The sequence below is a fragment of the Podarcis bocagei genome (genome assembly GCF_964188305.1).
Source record: "Podarcis bocagei genome assembly, chromosome: 12".
Classification (NCBI taxonomy): Eukaryota; Metazoa; Chordata; class Lepidosauria; order Squamata; family Lacertidae; genus Podarcis; species Podarcis bocagei.
The window spans coordinates 37,183,608-37,202,538 of record NC_138137.1 but is presented as its reverse complement, the minus strand read 5'-3'; the positions used below and the strand labels follow the sequence as shown (position 1 = coordinate 37,202,538).

Here is an 18,931-nt window from a genome sequence, read left to right as displayed (position 1 = left end):
TGATGATATATTATTTATACCTCGCAGCGAGGGAACCGCCAGAAGGCCCATGGAGCTGGACCTCAGTGTCCGGGCTGAATGATGAGGGTGGAGATGCTCCTTCAGAGGTCAGAGGGCCGAGGCCATTGAAGGCTTTAAAGGTCAGCACCAACACTTCGAATTGTGCTTGGAAACGTACTGGGAGCCAGTGTAGATCCTTTAGGACCGGTGTTATATGGTCTCAGCGGCCACTCCCAGTCAGGGGTGGAGGAAGAGGGGTGTGGTGGGAACGGTCCAACCTGGGTGTCCTCACTGAGGGGGGTGACATTTGGCGCGCCGCCCGTCTGTGACTCACAACCCTGCCCCGAGCCGTTGGGGAAAGGGGGGAGCTGCGCCGCCTTGCCGGCGGCCTTCCCCCTTAGTTTTGACAGCTCAGGGGAGGCTTGGGTGTCGCAGGCAGGTGGTGTGCCGTTGCCACCACTACCGGGCTGCTTCCTGGGAAGGGGAAACCCCTGAGCTGTCAAATTGAAGAGGAAACGGACAAAGGCTGCTGGCAAATTATTGCAGCCCCCCCCCCCAGGAAGCAGCCTGCCATGGGCAGCTCGATCCACCCCCCTTGGACGCTCGCCTCGCCCCCATGGCCCCACCCCCGGGTGCACAGCAGTAACTAGCTCATCTGCTCCTTAGTTGTAGTTTCCGGGTCACCTCCAAAGGTAGCCCCATGTAGAGCACATTGCAATAGTCCAAGCGGGAGATAACTAGAGCATGCACCACTCTGGCGAGACAGTCTTTCTCATACAAAGTTTGCACTGTGTTTAACTGAATGCTTTTTTTATGTGCCTAGATCCAGCCATAGTTTGGTTTGCGCTACATGCAAACTGGGTTGTCAGTGTGTTTTTTCCTGTTATAACGTTCCTGCGCCAAATGTTCATTTTTATGTAGTGCTCCTTGTTGTTGTTGTTGTTGTTGTTTAGTCGTTTAGTCGTGCCCGACTCTTCGTGACCCCATGGACCAGAGCACGCCAGGCACTCCTGTCTTCCACTGCCTCACGCAGTTTGATCAAACTCATGCTGGAAGCTTCAAGAACACTGTACAACCATCTCATCCTCTGTCGTCCCCTTCTCCTTTTGCTCTCCATCTTTCCCAACATCAGGGTCTTTTCTAGGGAGTCTTCTCTTCTCATGAGGTGGCCAAAGTATTAGAGTCTCAGCTTCAGGATCTGTCCTTCCAGTGAGAACTCAGGGCTGATTTCCTTCAGAATGGAGAGGTTTGATCTTCTTGCAGTCCATGGGACTCTCAAGAGTCTCCTCCAGCACCATTCCTTACTTAATAATAAAACTATTTTTTTAAAAAAATAAAACAAATCCAATGGGGCAAGCAGCAACTTGAAGCAACTCTGCAGGAACTGCTGTTAAATATTGGGTCCAAAAATGTTATAGCATAGAAAGCATATGTTCAAAGACTTTAATGCTGGATATGTCAGTGGCTAAACATTTAAAATACTGCTATGGGATCTGTCAGAGTTTAGTATGAGGGCAGGAGTGCTTGAACCTTAAAACTAATAATAATTTTGGTATCAATACATCAGCATTAATCATTTACTTACAGGAGATCCATCAGTCCAAGAAAATCCTTTATCGGGCTCCAACTCATTTAAACCAATCCAACACAAGCTGTCACAAATTCTAAAATATATGAAAAATAATTATAGAGTGCAGAAAACTGGAAACAAAGAATGGATTTCAATACAGAGATTTGAAACTTTCAAAATAAGGACTATTGATACTCTCTAGGTAAAGGTATTAGGTCCAGTTGTGGCCGACTCTGGGGTTGCGGTGTTCATCTCGCTTTACTGGCCGAGGGAGCTGGCATACAGCTTCCGGGTCATGTGGCCAACATGACTAAGCTGCTTCTGGCGAACCAGAGCAGCGCACGGAAACACCGTTTACCTTCCCGCCAGAGCGGTACCTATTTATCTACTCGCACTTTGACTTGCTTTCGAACTGCTAGGTTGGCAGGAGCAGGGAGCTGCACTGTACATTTAAAAACAAAACAAAACCCACAAACCCACAATTTTATGACCTAACAATTTAATGTTATAGCAGTGGTACACCTTCTAGGAGCTACTGGCTGGGAGCTGCCACTTCAAACTTCCCAGAGGCTCCCCCTTTCAAAGAACAGAGCTTGTTCTGTGAGGAGGACTTCTAAGAAACAACATGGCAGCTTCTAGCCATTTGCCACTGGAAAGAGTGTAGAAGAAGTGGCAGAATGAAAGGGAAGCTGGGAGGTGCCAGTCTCAGCATCTGCTTTCAGGAAAGCCTGGCAAGGTGAAGAGAGGGATGACACTGCTTTTGTGATCTCTGATTCTGCCCGTTTAGGATGTGGATTCACCCTTTGGAATAAAGAAGAAGAAGAGTTTGGACTTGATATCCCACCTTTCACTCCCCTTAAGGAGTCTCAAAGCGGCTAACCTTCTCCTTTCCCTTCCTCCCCCACAGCAAGCACCCTGTGAGGTGAGTGGGGCTGAGAGACTTCAGAGAAGTGTAACTGGCCCAAGGTCACCCAGCAGCTGCATGTGGAGGAGCGGAGACGCGAACCCGGTTCCCCAGATTGCGAACTACAGCTCTTAACCACTACACCACGCTGGCTCTCTAAAGAGCATTTTGGAGGGATCCCTCTGGTGCTGTGTCGTTAGTTAGTGTGTGAATGAGAGACATGGAGGGGTTTAGAGTGTGAATTTTAAAAAAGATGTGAATTTTGCTCCAGCTACTGGTTTAGGGGTGTAAATACATAAAATTGGGAAGTTCACATTAAGATGCAAACAGAACAAATTTCTTCCCCATCCCTAATCAGCATTGCTTTTGATTCTGAGGCAACGTGAATAAACATTTTATGGAACTTCCAACCTTGTTAGCAGCTGATGTTCTTCCTCATTGTGAGCAGACATGAGGTTCCCCCCAATTGTTCTACAAAAATCTTCTGCTTCAAGCCAAGTTTTCTTGTCCCGAAGGTCTTTGTTATAGCCCTAGATGCATATGAATACAATTAGATATTTGTCACAAACACCAGCTTTTAGGAAGATTAATTGGGATTCACCTCACTTGCTGCACACGGAGACACAGAGGCATAGCAAAGTCAGGTTGTACCCCGTGCATATTTTTTTTTTGTCACCCCACCATCACCACATCGACAGCTCGGGGTAGGCTTGGGAGTTGCGGGCGGGCAGTGCGCTGAATGTTACCCTCCTCAGCGATGACACCCAGGGCGCCCCCCCCTTCCTACGCCTCCGCAGAGAGAAGGAGTTGTTTTCGGATTTGGAGGAGTGTTTTGGAGAGAAGAACCACCATTGGGCCCAGACACTGCGCAATAGCCCATAATAAGGTTAGCCATTAAGGCATCAGGTCAGCAAAACTTCCCTTCCTTTTTTTGAGACTGGAACTAATGACAACTGGTTTATCCAGAACACAAATTAGCTGCTGATGTAAGAAGAGGCATCAATTAACAGGCTGAAGAACAAAGCAAAAAGCTTATCTTAATTATCGATGATTACAAAATTTTATGATGGACAAGGTTGCTCTAGATTTTTTGATTTTTTTTAAAAAACACCCTTCATGTTATATCACTTTTAATTCTCTATCCTGTCTGTGTGGAGTGTTGGGAATACCATTCCACCCTTGCTGCAGATATGTGGGATTGTTACATGTCACATGCCTGTGTTGACATTTCAGTACAGATTGCTGGAGTCCCGTGAGCGGAACATCTGCTCTGTATTACAGTGGTACCTTGGGTTAAGTACTTAATTCGTTCGGAGGTCCGTTCTTAACCTGAAACTGTTCTTAACCTGAAGCACCACTTTAGCTAATGGGGCCTCCTGCTGCCGCCGCGCCGCCACAGCACGATTTCTGTTCTCATCCTGAAGCAAAGTTCCTAACCCGAGGTACTATTTCTGGGTTAGCGGAGTCTGTAACCTGAAGCGTATGTAACCTGAGGTGTATGTAACCCGAGGTACCACTGTACTTTTGTTTTTCTCTCTCTCTGAGAAGAACGACAAGGAGAGAAGCCATGTTTTCTTTGTCCTGATTTATGTTCAATAAACGTAGCCTAGTATCCACATCTCAAGCCAGCACTGTTGTGTGTTTACACTGCTGAGTAATGTGTGCTCATGTACGGTAGCATGAGTTGTGGACGCACGTTGGAGGAGGGTGACTGATGGATCTCTGCAGCGGCAAGGCTGAGAAGGGAGACAGTCTGACTGGGGTCTGTCCAGATGTTTCTAAAACTGAAACTGGATATAGCATGGGAATGGAAAGGTCTGCTTACTAAGGAAAGAGGCACAAGCTTTCCTTTCCTTTGTGCAGCTGGTCCTTTCTCCTGCCTGGAGGAACTCTGGAACTGGTCATTCTTGAGACATCATGTCACAGATGTCTTTCTGTCTTTCCAACTACAAGTCCTCGTTTAATGCACAAGCCCAGTTTTTTTCCTCTTCTAGAGAACATCTTGAGCCAGCAACTCACTACTAAGAATGCTGCTCATTCTCCTTTAACACCACTCCTGAATTAGTGGCTTTAGCAAATCTCACAGGATCTGGGCCATAGATAGGACGTTTCCATAAACATCCTCAAGCATAATCTATATTGTAGTAATGGGCTTGCAGCTTGGAATGGACCATGGATCTCCAGGCCCTGTTCAGATACCTTTACCCCTCAGCTTCCTATGCTTGAGCTATGGGCTCTCCTACTGCGCTACTATGAAAGTGGGGTTGTCTTCAGGGGTCAGTTTGGATCCTGGTCACATAGTAATGTTGGAATTTGATATATTCTTGGCAAATTGTGCACTGGGGAGAAGATTGTCATCTACATGGTTTTAGCAGACTGCCACTTGGTCCTGAATGACTGAGAATACTTACTGATGGCAGAGGGAAGAAGGTTTTCACAAATTGTGCAGCAGATGGCGGCAGCCGGGGCATTGCATCCCGTTTTGCTGCTTGTGCCCTGGCAGGAACAATATCAGCATTTTGTTGCTGATAATGTTAAAATATTTGGGAGGCAGAAATCCTTCCCAGCCTCCTCCAAACCAGTGAGAAATCTACCTTCTGCCCTCTACCTTCTAAATCTTGAACTTCAAATAAACTTAATGAAACTGCACAATAAAAAAAATAACAATAATGTACAATGAGCAGTTATACTGAAACTAAAAATAGCACTCCCAAAAACCTTTAAAAGTTCGCTGACAGACAAAAGCCACTATCTCCCTCTTTGCTCTGCTACTGAAAAATACAAGAACTTTGACTCAAGAGGCGCTATACCTACTTTAAAGCACACACTTCTAGAATTGCTTGGGTGCCATCCTTCTGGGCATGGGGGAGGGGGAATTGTTGTTGGGGCAGGAGTTGTTGTCACAATTTCTGCCTGTTGTTTGCAGATGAAAGGTGCCTTCTCCTCACAGTTCACAACGTCCCACAATCCAGCTGCAGTCCCAGTTCTCATGGCAACACAGCCCGGAAGCTGCCCTTTTGGAGACACAAGACAAGAGCCACTTCAATTGAAACCCTTTGTGAAATACAATCTCAGTTAGGCTTCAGGCAGCACCTACCAGGCATTTCTGCATTCCAGTGGGTGAGCAGAACATCGTCTCCATTGGTCCAGTGGAATGTGCCTGGTTGCTTTACATCTGAAAGGCCGATCCAGAAATATTTTTCAGAACGAAAGCCAACTAGACTAGTCAGGAAGGCCTGCTCATATCTGTGGAGAAGAATGCATAACAATTGTATTAAAAATCCATTTGTGTTTGTGTGTGTTTGTGTTTTCCAATTTCCATATTTTAAAATTAAATTAATGGCTTACCATGGATGGGCCAGCTCTCACCAATTCAAAGGGCAAGGGGTGGATCACAGTGAGCAAGGGGGAGTGGCTACGCTTATAGCTCCACCATCACGGATCAATACATTTACACATTGCAACCTGAGCATGTAGCTGAAAGTGGGTGAACCTCAGCTACGCTCAGGTAATATATGGAACCAGTGTTTTTTTCTGGGGGTACACAAGGGTACACATACCCCTAAACGTTTTGTGAATCTAAGTTTGGCCTCATTGAGGGGCAATATTTCAAACTGGGAAGGAAAATGAGAGTACCCCTAAACATTTTTTTTAGAAATAAAACACTGTATGGAACTCATATTTGTACAGCATAATATTAAGAATTTTAGAATATATTCTAGAAAGCATGTACATATTTAAGGTGGAAACACATGGAGGCTGAAAGTCTAAATTGTCCAGGTCCACCAGTAAATCTATAACAAGGAATTAAAGACTCTCTGGGTAGGAAGTCAAGCCACAGATGGCAGCTCAAATAGGAAATTCACAAGAAACGCAGAACGGATAATTCAAAATGACAGTTTAGAATCCTGAAACATAATTTGTTGGGCTGACCTTACCTGGGTTACTTAGTGGAGCTCAGCCAGGCTATGCTGGCACATCTCCCAGGACCCTCCTGGTTCCTCCCAGCCTGGAGGGCCTTAAACCATCATAAGCCCTGAAACAGGGACATGGGATGGGCAGCGCAGGAGGGAGGAGGATTCAAACTGGATCTTAGGACTGTTCCACTCAGTCACGTGACCTGAGAAGCTGGTGGGACCGATGCCAGCAAAGAGGGTGATCCACACCATCCAACATTTCTCCAATGAAAATAGGAACGTCCCATTCCATAATGATAATTTTACTATTTATACCCCACACATCTAACTGTGTTGCCCCAGCCACTCTGGGCGGCTTCCAACATATATAAAAACGTAAGAAAACATTAAACATTTAAAAAGCTTCCCTATACAGGATTGCCTTCAGACAACTTAGAGGGTCAGATAACTCCATACCCTCCAACATTTCTCCATTGGAAATAGGGACATCCTAAGGAAAAGTGGGACATTCCAGGATTAAATCAGAAACCGGGATGGCTTCTATAAATTAGGGACGTTCCTGGAAAATAGTAACATTTGGAGGGTCTGGGTGATCCAATCACAAATCACAATAGAAGTCGATGGAGAGGGGTTGCTCCTAGGGAAATAGGTCCAGGCCCACCTGGTGACCCTAGTCAGGTCCAAAAGAGGTCTCTGCTCCAAAAGAGGTTTCTGTATCCTGCGGATCTTTGGCCAATCACAAGGCAGCACCTGCAGGTTTCAAACTGAGCATGCTCAAGCCTCAGCTTACCTTACTTCTTGATTCCCATGACATAAATGTTACTTTGCATGTTACTTTGCATCAACCAACATCAGGATGGGGGGGGGGGGCGGAGAATAATACCTGTTCTCCACAGAAGTCAGAGATCCTTTGTTTGTTTCACAGAATGCCTGTGCTTCTGAAAATGTTGCAGATGTTTGTCCAATTAAGTAACAATAGGATCCATGCCTTTTCCAGCCCTATTCAAAAAGTCAATAGACACACATTATTGCCATATTAAGTTCAGGGCACCTAACTTACTTGGAAAGACTTGGAAAGCTGTCTGTCGACAAACACTGGTTCTCTTGGCCTGAAAGGAAGATGAGTGCCACACCTCATAGTCGCCTTTGACTGGACTTAACCTTCCAGGGGTCCTTTACCTTTTTTTGTTTTTCTACCTTACACAGTTTACTTTAGACTTACTTTCTGGCAATCTGGATTGGCAGTTTCAGCTTCTTCAGAAAGAAATGCCAATGGTTCTCTTTTGCAGATGTAACCAAGTTCCTCTTCACAATAATTATCTGCCCAGTAGCCCCTCTGGAGATAGAAAAGTGAAGAAATATAAATCTCAATGAAGAAGGACCCACTGCCTTAAATGTTTTCATTTTTTATGTTTGATGTATTTTTGGTCAATGCAAAACTATTGTTGTGCATGCTAGAAAACTGCATTTTGCTGGCAGAATCCGAGACCAGGGAGAAGAGTCGGTGGAAGAAGATTGGAAAAAGTTTAAAGACTATTTATAGAAATACTGTAAAATTAATGAATGTTAGAAAAAGTGGAATGAAGTTATATGGCTTTAGTAGAAATGTTACAAGGAATTAAGTATAAATAGATTAATAGAGCTTTAAAGAGAAAAATATGGTTAGAATGTGTTAAGACAATTATAGGATAGAAAACAGAGGAAGATGGAAAGGAATTGCTGAAACAATTAACAGAAGTGGAATACAAAAGGGGAGGTGTGAGGAGGTCGAGGAAATAAGGGAAAGAAAGATAAGATGTTGAAATTGGATTATGTTTTAAATGGTTTTTGTTTTGTTTTGTTTTGTTTGTTTCTTTTTTCTTTGTATTGTATTGCATTGTATGTTTTTTCTTTTTTGGTGTTTTGTAGTGTTGTGTTTAATTTGTTGAAAAACTAATAAATATTATTTTTTTTTTAAAAAAAGAAAACTGCATTTTGCAATCGCATGAAATCTAGCGTCTAAACCAATGAAGTACAATTACCAAGAAAAAATAATGAGAAGTTGTTAATGACAGACAAACAGGAGTTTGTATCATTTGAAAATACATTTCTATCCTGAGAACTTAAGGCTAATGTGGTCTAATCCACACTTATGAAAAATTTTAAAAGTCAAAAATTCAGGACTGCATTCATTTGTTCTATTAAAAAATATTTATCTAGGCAATCCAAATTCTGCTATAAGACCAGCTGAATCCCACTCTCTTTATATGCTGTCTTTAACTTTGCAAAATGTATTCTGCAATTTATTTTTTACTAATTGCATAATTCATTTTGGGGTTTTTCTGGTTATGGTTAAGAACATCAGAAATGCAGGGGATTGAAGCATTGCCACCCAAAATAGGATGCTTTTCAACTTTTTTGGCTTCCAAAATTTCAACACACAATTTTCACCCAAGCACTGGTACCAAAGCTATGAAATCACTTTTTAAAAATGTGAGATTATCAAGACAAATTGTGCCTCTAGCACCACGCTACATGCTATTTTTCTGTTCTCACAGAATTCTAGCATACACTCTCCAGAAAAGCAGTTGGCATGTTGGGGCCGTGTTGCAGAGCCACTCTCCTGACCCCAGTGCTACCGCTTACCTGGACAATGCAAAGGTAGCACAGGATAGTTGCAAGTTGGGACTGTGCAGGCACACCAGTGGAAGTGCAAGATAGATCCTCAATATTTTATTAGTCCAGTCTTTCACACAAAAATGAATCCAATGGAAATATCCATCATGGATAGGCTGGATGCTGAGGAGTGGTGGGAGGCACTGGCCACGGAAGCTCCAAGGGAAGAAGGCTCAGAGCCAGGAAATTGGTTGTGGGGCAACAATGCGTGGTCAGAGGAAGAAGAGGGAGCAGAACAGGAGGGAGAGATGTCAGAAGCTGAAGAGGCAACATGCTTTAGTGAACAGGAAGAGGCTGGGGCAGAGGGCAGTCTAGACTCAGAGGCAGGAGAAAAGAGGGGGCAGGAGACAGAGATGAGGTAGCCTGCTGAAGAATCCAGGGATCCTCCCTCCTCCTTCTGTCACCAGCTCCCCTCTCCTATGGTCTCCTAGAACACAGAGAGAAATGAAGAGGGAGGAGCAACGAGAGACATGACAATGGAGTCTTAGGCTGCCAGGGAAGGAACCTGGAGGGGAGCCTTAGAAAGCAGTGGGAAGGCAAGGAACTTCAGTCCTCGCTACTGGTTCATTGGGGCAAGACCTATTGGGAAGGGTTGCTGTGACCACTAGGACTGAGCTGTTTTGTTTCTTTGAATCAAAGTGAACTTCACTGACATTTGGTGCTTTATTGTTTCATTGCTGACGTACGCCTGACTCCAGCTCCTGACAATATTAGAGGTTCCATATTTTTTACCTCTCCATTCATGATGACACAGTCGATTTGCACACCATTAATTTGTGTAGGTTTTCCTTTCTGCCACTTGGTGAATCTCACTGTAGAGCCATCGCTCCATTCGTAATACATCGGAGTCTTTTGGTCATTTAGTCCAATCCATAGAAGATCTGTTGGCTCTAAAAACACAAATGTATCTTATTTGTTTGCTACCAGATGTTATTTTCGAAGGTGTTGAACAGAATCCTACCACACACAGCTTTGTGGTGTATAAGTGCAGCAAAAGAAAGTATTCTGCTTTCCAATTACGCATGTTTGAGTATAACAAACTACACTGGGGACCATCAGTCCAGAAATGCAGAACTACAACTAGACAGCATCTAATGCCCAGCTTTTCCCCAACCTGGTACCCTCTGGTATATTTTGGAGTTCAAACTCCAATCATCATTCCTGATCATTGGTTACGCTGGCTGGGGTTGATGGGAGCTTTGGTTCAAAACATATAAAGGTAAATGTAAAGGGACCCCTGACCATTAGGTCCAGTCGTGGCCGTCTCTGGGGTTGAGGTGCCCATCTCGCTTTATTGGCCAAGGGAGCCGGTGTACAGCTTCCGGGTCATGTGGCCAGCATGACTAAGCCGCTTCTGGCGAACCAGAGCAGTGCACGGAAATGCCGTTTACCTTCCCGCCGGAGCGGTAGAGGGAACCTAATTGGGGAAGGTTGTAGAAGCCAGTGCCATGTCTCACATTTAAATGGCTTATGCCTTGTTGTGCTTCCAAAAGAATATCCCTCCATTGTGTTCTTCATCGGGGCAAGGTCTCAATAACATTCCATACTCACATGTGGTAGCAAAAAATGTAAACATCTTGCTCCAACTCTCATACTCACACAAACATCAAATAACAGGAATGCAGAACTTGCTGGACATACGTACGGTAGCCTAGCTGTGAAATGACAAAGCTGTGTTCCATAGTGTTGTGTATACTTAATAAATCTCCACGTTCCCTTCGACAGGACAGCAATGCCCCTTTCCATGTCTTGGGGTGTCTGTTAAGGCGGTAACAATGGCCAGCATATGCAGCCCAGCCATCTGGACATTTAATAGGCTTTAAGCTATCTAAAAAGAGAATAATAATATTTAAGGCAGCATGATTTAATGGATTTAAAAAATAGGAATTATCTGCTGTTACAATATTATTGACTCACATCCTTAATTTAAATATACAGAATTCAGCAGAGGCAAATCAAGACATCTGTATTAACACGACAGGGTGATCTGTTTCATCCTGTGAATATATTATTGCCAATGTGGTAATCAACAGTCCTTGGGGTCACTCACACTGAATTTGCGTAGTTTTGCATAGTGCAGCAAGTGGGAGAGGCAAAAAGTTTGAAGATCACCTCCTCTACTGAATTAAATTGTGAAATTAAACCTGAAAGCATCATTCCACTTGCGGAAGATAATGAGCCATTAGAAGCATGAGGAAACATGTCATAGGATCTGTCATCTTGTTTACCCTCACATCAACTTGAGAACATATCTCCTTTCACCAATATCACAGTAGTTTACATAAAAATATAGCTTTAGCAAGGTTTCTGCAACATATGCCTTTAGACCATGCTTGAGATCTTTCCTGATAGATAACTTATTTTTTGCTACTCTGGCATCTCAATCCAATGAAACGTTTGGCATCGTGTACACTGCTACAAATAGCAAAAACCTCCATTACTAGAAATAAGTTTTTGAAATTTAGTTTGGTAAATGAATAGCATTGCAGGACTGGGCATCAGACTTCCCATACCCCAACCTGTATAATAAGAGACCAATAAGACTGGGTTTTTGGTCAAATCAGGCCACAACTTTATTGAATACAGATGAAGGAGGTTTGGCTTGGGCATGGGGCAATCAAAATACTTCCGGCCCGCCCACCAGAAGTGATGCGTAGGTCATTCCAGACGGGGGTTCCTAAGACTTACATCAAATAGGGTTGACCCCCGCAGGGACCGCTGTCTGGGGGAGTGGCTTTGGCCCTGGTCCCGTCTGGTCCCGCAGATATGGCCACTCCCCCCAGATTCCTTTAATGGGATACCCCAGCATTTGGAGGGACAGGTGGAGACTACAACCTCCCCTCCATCCAAAACAAAGGATTGCCCCAATGCTACAAATAGCAAAAACCTCCATTACTAGAAACAAGTTTTTGAAATTTGGTTTGGTAAATGAATAGCATTCTCGGTTTAATCTCCTACCTGTGGGAATAAGAGAAACATCCAGTGAAGAGTTTCCTTTTTTGCAAATGTATCCAAGTTTCTGTTGACACTTTTCATTCTGCCATTTGCCATTTGTAGACTGCATTGATCCACAGATTTTTTCTGTTTCTGGGGATGGGCTGCCTTTAAGCAAGAGGGATATAAATGATCATTGTTTATGCCCTGTGCTAATTTTATTTATGATTTATTTGAAGACTCCACCTTTAGAAGATATCATCATCCACCTTTAATAAAAACCTTTTTACACACATAGTCAAAACAATATAATTTAAAGTCACTAGCATAGCACAACAGTAAGTTAGCCACTTAACTATAGTCACTCGTAGGTTTTGTAAAGCACTTTTTATTTTTTTATTTTTAATAATTTTTTATTCAATACAAGTTAAAATACATACATAATCACAACAAAAGAAAATACAAAAGAGAAAAACAAATACATCTATCCAAGGAAAAGGAATTAGAGAATATTTTGTCTCTTTTCATAATTACAGTTATTTATACCTCTATAAAATGCCATTCATGATAACACAGTGAAATGAAATGTAAGATATCAGAATAAAGAAAAAGGGAACAAAAAGAGAATAAAAAAGTAAAAAAAACAGATCATATATGAATTTTTTTCAAAATAGATAAGCACTCACAATACATAGCTATTTCCCATCCACATTTACATTCAATTGTATAATTTCATCTTGTCCATATCTACCTTAAACAAATTGTTTCTTTTGAAAGAAAAAAGAAAAAGAAAAAAAAAAGAAAAAAAAACCGACTTCCACCATTTACGTCACGCGTTTTTTATAATCCGTTCTCCAGAGCCGCTGTTCTTCCTATTTTCCCTTTGGGTTTCCTTAATGTCTCTGTATTTTTTTTTTATATTACGCACAAGGTTATTCTAAACACAACCAGATTTTTGTGGTTGAGCCCTGGTTTTGTAAATAATCATTTAAACACTCCCATTGCTTCATAACCATAGTTTTGGATTTTCTCCTTATTATATCTGTCAATTTTGCTAATTCCAGGTACTCGCAAAGTTTCCCCAACCATTCTCTTTTTGTTGGGATGCTTTCCTCTTCCCAGTAGCTAGCAATCAAAATTCTTGCCGCTGTTGTCGCGTATAGAAATAAGTTAATTTTCTCTTTGGGGATATCTTTATCTAAGATTCCTAATAAATATGCCTCTGCCTTTTTTTAATGTGATGTCCTTATCAATTTTTTTATTTCGTCATGGATCATGTCCCAAAAGATTTTAATCTTTGGGCAAGTCCACCACATGTGATATAATGTACCTTTTGTTCTGTTACATTTCCAACATTTGTCGTTGTTCCTTTTATTTATTTTTGACAATCTGTCAGGGGTTAAGTACCATCTGTGGTGCATTTTTCTGAAATTCTCCCTTAATAAATCACAAGCAGTAAAATTTATATTTTCCTCCCAAAAGTTTTCCATCTTTCCAGATCTATCTCATATCCCAAATCGTGCTCCCATTTTAACATGTTTTCCCCTTTCGTCTCTTGTTCTAGGGTGGTTTTCATTAATAGTCTATACATTTTTGCAAGTATTTTTTGATCGCTCTGTAGTATTTCCTTTTCTAATTTTGAGGTTTTACTTTCAAATCCCCCCTTTTTATGTCTTTTTCATAAGTTGCTTTTAATTGATAATATTGTAACAAATTTATTCTAAATGTTTGTAATTGTTCGTAAGTTTTTAATTTAATATTTCCATATTAAATTAAAATATTAAATATTAAATAATAGTAAACCACTTTTTATTGTTCTCTACAATCAAGCATTATATAAATGTTATGAAATAAATAAATGTACATGTACAACAGTTTGAAAAGCCTTCGTTAACAATGTGAGAGATGGGTTCTGTCTAATCCCAGCAGGAATTGCATTCTGGACCACAAAGAGTTATTTTCAAATGCCACTTGGACTATTTAAAAGGAATTACTTTAAGCACTATCCACTGGGTTTTAAACCACCAATAAATCCTTGGAAGTGCTTTACATTGGTGACTGACTGTTAAATGGGGGTGGCTTTCAGTGTCGATCTCATTGTAGATGCTCACTCACCTGGAGACCAATTTAAATATCTAAAAGGATGGTTGCCAATCCACTGCCATCCATTGTCAAGATCCAAAGCGTTCAGACCAATCCAGTAGTAAGTAGATATATCATTTATTAATCCTATTTATGGAAAAGAAAAATTGGTTGAATTGCATTTTGTTGCCGGGGGTGGGGTGAAACAAAAAACTCATTTCAACATTACTAGGGTTCCCAGCTTTCCTTCTTGTGCCAAGAAAAAATTAATCAGATGAATGCTTTCAGCCGGCATGCTGGATCTAAATTAAATCGCCTTGTACTGTGTGGGAGGATACTTCAGTATTATGCCATGTAATGTCTGCTTACAGTTTAGACAGCATTTCTTAACTAGCAGAAATCAAATTATACCAATCACTTCTTCAGGCATGCCTTGTTATGTCCTACCTGCCAGGTACGCTTGTTCCTGTAGATCTGTGATAGTCAGTAATTCTGCATTCTGTTGCTGACAACTTTTTCTTGCTTGGTACCATGTTAGAACTGAGAGGTAATTGATCTGGTAGAGATCCCCTGTCCATTGGTTTCTGGTCCAGAATAATTCATCACGGTCATCTGTAAACGTGAGTGTCAAATCATCAAATTATCAGTGATGAAGCTAAATCTTCCAGTGATGGATATTTGAATATTTATTAATCTCGATGCCACTTTTCAGAAGAATACCCAAAACAGTATGCAGAAATAGAGGTGCTTATGTGTTCATGGGGAGAACCACTGGCATTGTCCCTTAATCCTACAAGTGTTCCTGCATTTCGTGTTGCATCCAAGGAAGAAACCAACACATATACATACACATATAAATAACCTGGAACCCCACATGCAATCAGCATTTTAGATCCTAGGCTAGTTTTTGTGAATTGGCTTTCTGCTTGTAAACATAGACACCTAATGCATATAAAGGCATATAGAGTCAATGTATGGATGAATGGAGAGCCCTGCGTAACAGGCTTAAATGTCAGTGTGTAAGCACATCCTGAAAACTGCACACAAGCAATTTCAAAATGCACAAATCTTCTGAGACACTTCCCCTCTGCTTTGATTTCCTTGCCTCAAGGAAGGAAACTACCATTGCATGTTTGGTACAATATCAAAATCTTTCCCTCTCTCAGATGCTCCCCAGCAAACACCTAATTTTTGGGGTGTAATCTGTCTGCTTCCTTTATTCAGTGACTCTCCACCACAGCTCCGGAACTCAATTTTGATCTGAATGGAACTTCATCCTCCCAAATGAACAACTGCAGGCCTGATTCTGTTGGGGAGCCCTGACATTACGGACAATTCATTTTGCTTCGACTCACAGGGGGGAAGTGTCCCCCACCCATTTCTGCTGTAGTTGCACAATTTGGCAATGGCACCAGTTTCCCTTTTCTCTTTGTAGGAGAAACTTTCCTCTAAGCAGCAATCACATGGTGGGAAAGTAAGGCCTGAAATAAAACCTTGTTAAGTGTTTACCTTTCCTTGGACAGTATCCTCGTAAAGAGTCTCTATCCACATCTGCAGTTGTTCCACACCAAAGTTGTCCATGTTCATCATCCTCTCTTATGCACTGAGCATGCCATTTATTCTGATACTTGAATGGAAACACACAGGGGGCTCCAAAACCATTGCCTCTTAAGGTATACAGAGCTGAAAGAAATTGGATAGATACCAGTGAGAAAACGGGATAGATACTGGTGAGAACAGAATTAGGCAAAGCAGAAATGATTAAGACAAAGTCCTCAATACAAGAGCTCCACGAATGCTCAGATACACACAGGCACTTTTTGTGTCTGTCAGTTTCCACCATCCATGGAGTTTTCAGCATCCATTCCTTTGCATGCTTGGAGGAATACATGGATGCAACTTCCACTTTAACTGAAGCGAACCAACACCTGATATCTCCAGGTAGGGGTGGGGAAAACTTGTGGCTGAAATCCAAATGCTATCCAATTTGGGTTGTTTATTGACATGATTTGAAGTTATGCAAGTAGCATCATGTCTATTTTCACCCCAGATGCAACATGCTTGAACTGCATATACAAGCTGATCATCAAGAACAGATTCTCTTAATCTTACCTTCATAGCCCTTGGAACACAAACTGTCTGTCATTCCATAGATCTTCCAGGTACTGGTGGCTGCTTTAGACAGTGTAACACGGCTTTGGGGGCCACTTTCAGGATTTAAAAATAAGTCTTCCTGTTTGAGAGCTAGGAGGCTCTCATTTCTGCATTCCCATTTCTGAAGTTCACTCGTCTCATTGCAGGGGGAGAGGGTGAGTGCAACCAGGTTTGACTTGGAAGGCACTGCCAGGCATAACTTCACTGCCATGTTCAAAATCTGGTCATTGGAAACCCACTTGAAATGTTGCCCCTCATTATCCTCATCACAGTTGTCCACAATGATGGAACCAGATTTCTGAGGTTGTATACAAAGCTTGAGGTTTTCATTATGTATCAGAAAGCTCTCACTGTCTGTAAAATTAAGAAAAATAACAGGAACATGGAGAGAATGTTTCACATACCTTCCAATATGACAACTGCTGGTAAAATGATAATACAAGGATTCAGAATAAGAGGCAATAAGATTGATGGAGAACAGAGAAATGCCTCTCATGCTAATTCTGTAGTTTATTTTAAACTATCCAACGCTGTGCCGTATTTATAAGTGGTCCATAGTATTGTTGTCATGTTTAAAATGCATTTTGTTCTTTTAAACAATTATCCTTGAAGCTGAAATTTCATTGATTTAGCTTTAATAGTACAACTTTAGCTTCCATAAGATGCTTTAAAAGTAAACAGTTAAAAATGCACCTAGTGCTAAGTTCACAATGGTGATGGAAGTGAAAAAGAGCTTACCTGATACCTGAAAAGCCGGCTGGATGAGAAGCAAGAGATTTAGGAGCAAAAAGGAAGACATTGGCCACAACCAAACCTACCACACCGCTCCCATGGAAATAAGACAAATCAGAGTTTGCTGCCTTTCAAGAATTCCTTGATATATGAGTCAGGCAGAATGAAAATTTCACTTCTGTTTTTGACATTAGGAAACGCACCGTAACATGGCAAACACACACACACACACACACACACACACACACACACACACCATGATCTTGCTGATCTGTTAATCAGCTTCCATGGAAAAGACAGAAAAAACATGGGTTATTGAGGCCATTTCCCTTCACTTAGCCTAGTGCAAGCCCAGCAGATTGTTGGATGAACAGTTTAAAATGTCTTCAGATTTCCCACCACCTGTTTTAGGATTGCATGCTTAGCTCAATACTAAACTTATCAAACAACAAATGAAATGTCTTAGGAACCAACTGTAACTTGTGTAACGCTGGGGAATGTAAGAGTGCCTCCAATGCCCTGTTAAAAAGCAAAGATGCTCCATAATTCAGGAATTTAGAATGAAAAGCTGGCATGGGAAGGTGAGGTCACAACACTTGCTTTCTCTCCATTATTCCTCCACTACAGCCTACCTCCAAGTCAAATCAAATCAAAACCTGTTTTTTTGCAACGACAGACATGCATGTGAAACCCTAGGATGGGTAGGTGAGAGGAAGTCACTTACGGCGGGCAAATCTGATTTGGCCACTGTTATATACAATTCATAGGTAAGAAGTAGTTAGCCCCTTATTTCCTAGTAAATATTCTTAGGACTGCAGTTATATTAATTTAAAGTTATATTTAAGTCAAAGGAACTGTTCTCAGGAAATTTGTTTCGCAACAGGATGTTAAGAAACCCGTTTCCAACTCCCCAGGAGTAAATTGCAACCAACAAGCAAATGATATTTCCTCTGCAGCTGTGTCTAAGGTGAAGTAAGTTCAAAAAAGAGAAGAATTTAGAGTTAAATTATTAAAAGGCACTACAGCAAAGAAACTTAAGGGGCTATTTTTTTTCTATTAAATTTATATCAGGCTGCCTGCAAGCTTAAGTATTTTTCCCTAGAAGTAAGTGCTTTTGAACTCAGTGGAGTTTCCTTCTGAGCAAATATATTTAGGATTAGGCTGCCAGAACAATTCCTCCTCCCCCCCCCAAAAAAAAATGTAAATAGCAAAGTCAACACACATTCAGCTTATCCATCAGCTGTATGTGAAAGTGTGGCATCATTCTTGCAACTGAAAATCTCTGCCTTATTTTCGTTATATCCTGCCTTTCCTCCATGGAATTCAAGATGGCGTACGTGGTTTTCCAACTTCCAATTTCATCCTAAGAACCCTGTGGGTTACATGGAAGTACAGTGACTGACTCATGGCCACTCCATAGCCAGGCTTCCTTGTTAGGTGGGATTGCCACATTTTTAGGTAGGACATTTTTTGTGGGTGGGTGGGGCAAGTTTGTTGAGCCTCATATTGCCATCTAAAAGGAGGAGCCTGTAAGACCATTGACTGCAGGGTCTATAATTACCAAGCTGCAATTCTGCCCTTCGCCAATCCATATACAGAAGCTGATTGGTCTGGCAGTTGAACCTTACTTCAACACTAGCAATCGGGTGGCATCCTGCACTGCACACAATGGAGCAGGTTAGTTTGACCAGCTAACCGTCTTCCAAGCAGTGGGATTGGTCATGGCCTTAGGATGATTAGGCAGAGGACTGATGCCACCGCCCCCAACATCTGCCATTTGAGGTGCTCCTGATATCTTCTTCACATTACCAAAAAAGCAACAACACAAAAAACCAGACTTGGAGGAAGAGGAGCTGTGTATCAAGTTGCCTTTCCCATAAGAAGAGCCCTGGTTTAGACCAAAGGTCTGTGTAGTCAAATATTCTGCTGTCAGAGCGGCCAATCTCGTGCCCATGGAAGTCCACAAGCATGAAGTCCACAAGT

At 41.8% G+C, this 18,931-nt stretch overlaps 1 protein-coding gene across 2 annotated transcripts in view; it reads right to left on the bottom strand.

The window, feature by feature from the left end:
- LOC308569356 (macrophage mannose receptor 1-like) overlaps positions 1-17,115 on the bottom strand; it is a 56,146-nt gene extending 39,031 nt beyond the window's left edge. Inside the window, exons 1-14 of one of the 2 annotated variants that reach the window (XR_014000681.1) lie at positions 16,955-17,115; positions 16,175-16,570; positions 15,572-15,745; positions 14,510-14,674; positions 14,096-14,209; positions 12,005-12,148; positions 10,692-10,874; positions 9,779-9,936; positions 7,614-7,727; positions 7,275-7,390; positions 5,572-5,720; positions 5,289-5,488; positions 2,886-3,004; positions 1,586-1,664 (exon numbers count right to left, since the gene is read on the bottom strand). Coding sequence is in view for 1 of the 2 variants with exons in the window: in XM_081163138.1 (XP_081019264.1) it covers positions 1,586-1,664; positions 2,886-3,004; positions 5,289-5,488; positions 5,572-5,720; positions 7,275-7,390; positions 7,614-7,727; positions 9,779-9,936; positions 10,692-10,874; positions 12,005-12,148; positions 14,096-14,209; positions 14,510-14,674; positions 15,572-15,745; positions 16,175-16,570; positions 16,955-17,015 (2,172 nt within the window). In the remaining variant the exon portion in view is untranslated. The remainder of the gene's footprint in view (positions 1-1,585; positions 1,665-2,885; positions 3,005-5,288; positions 5,489-5,571; positions 5,721-7,274; positions 7,391-7,613; positions 7,728-9,778; positions 9,937-10,691; positions 10,875-12,004; positions 12,149-14,095; positions 14,210-14,509; positions 14,675-15,571; positions 15,746-16,174; positions 16,571-16,954) is intronic. The other variant, XM_081163138.1, reaches the window with a different exon arrangement.
- Between the last annotated feature and the right edge of the window lie 1,816 nt (positions 17,116-18,931).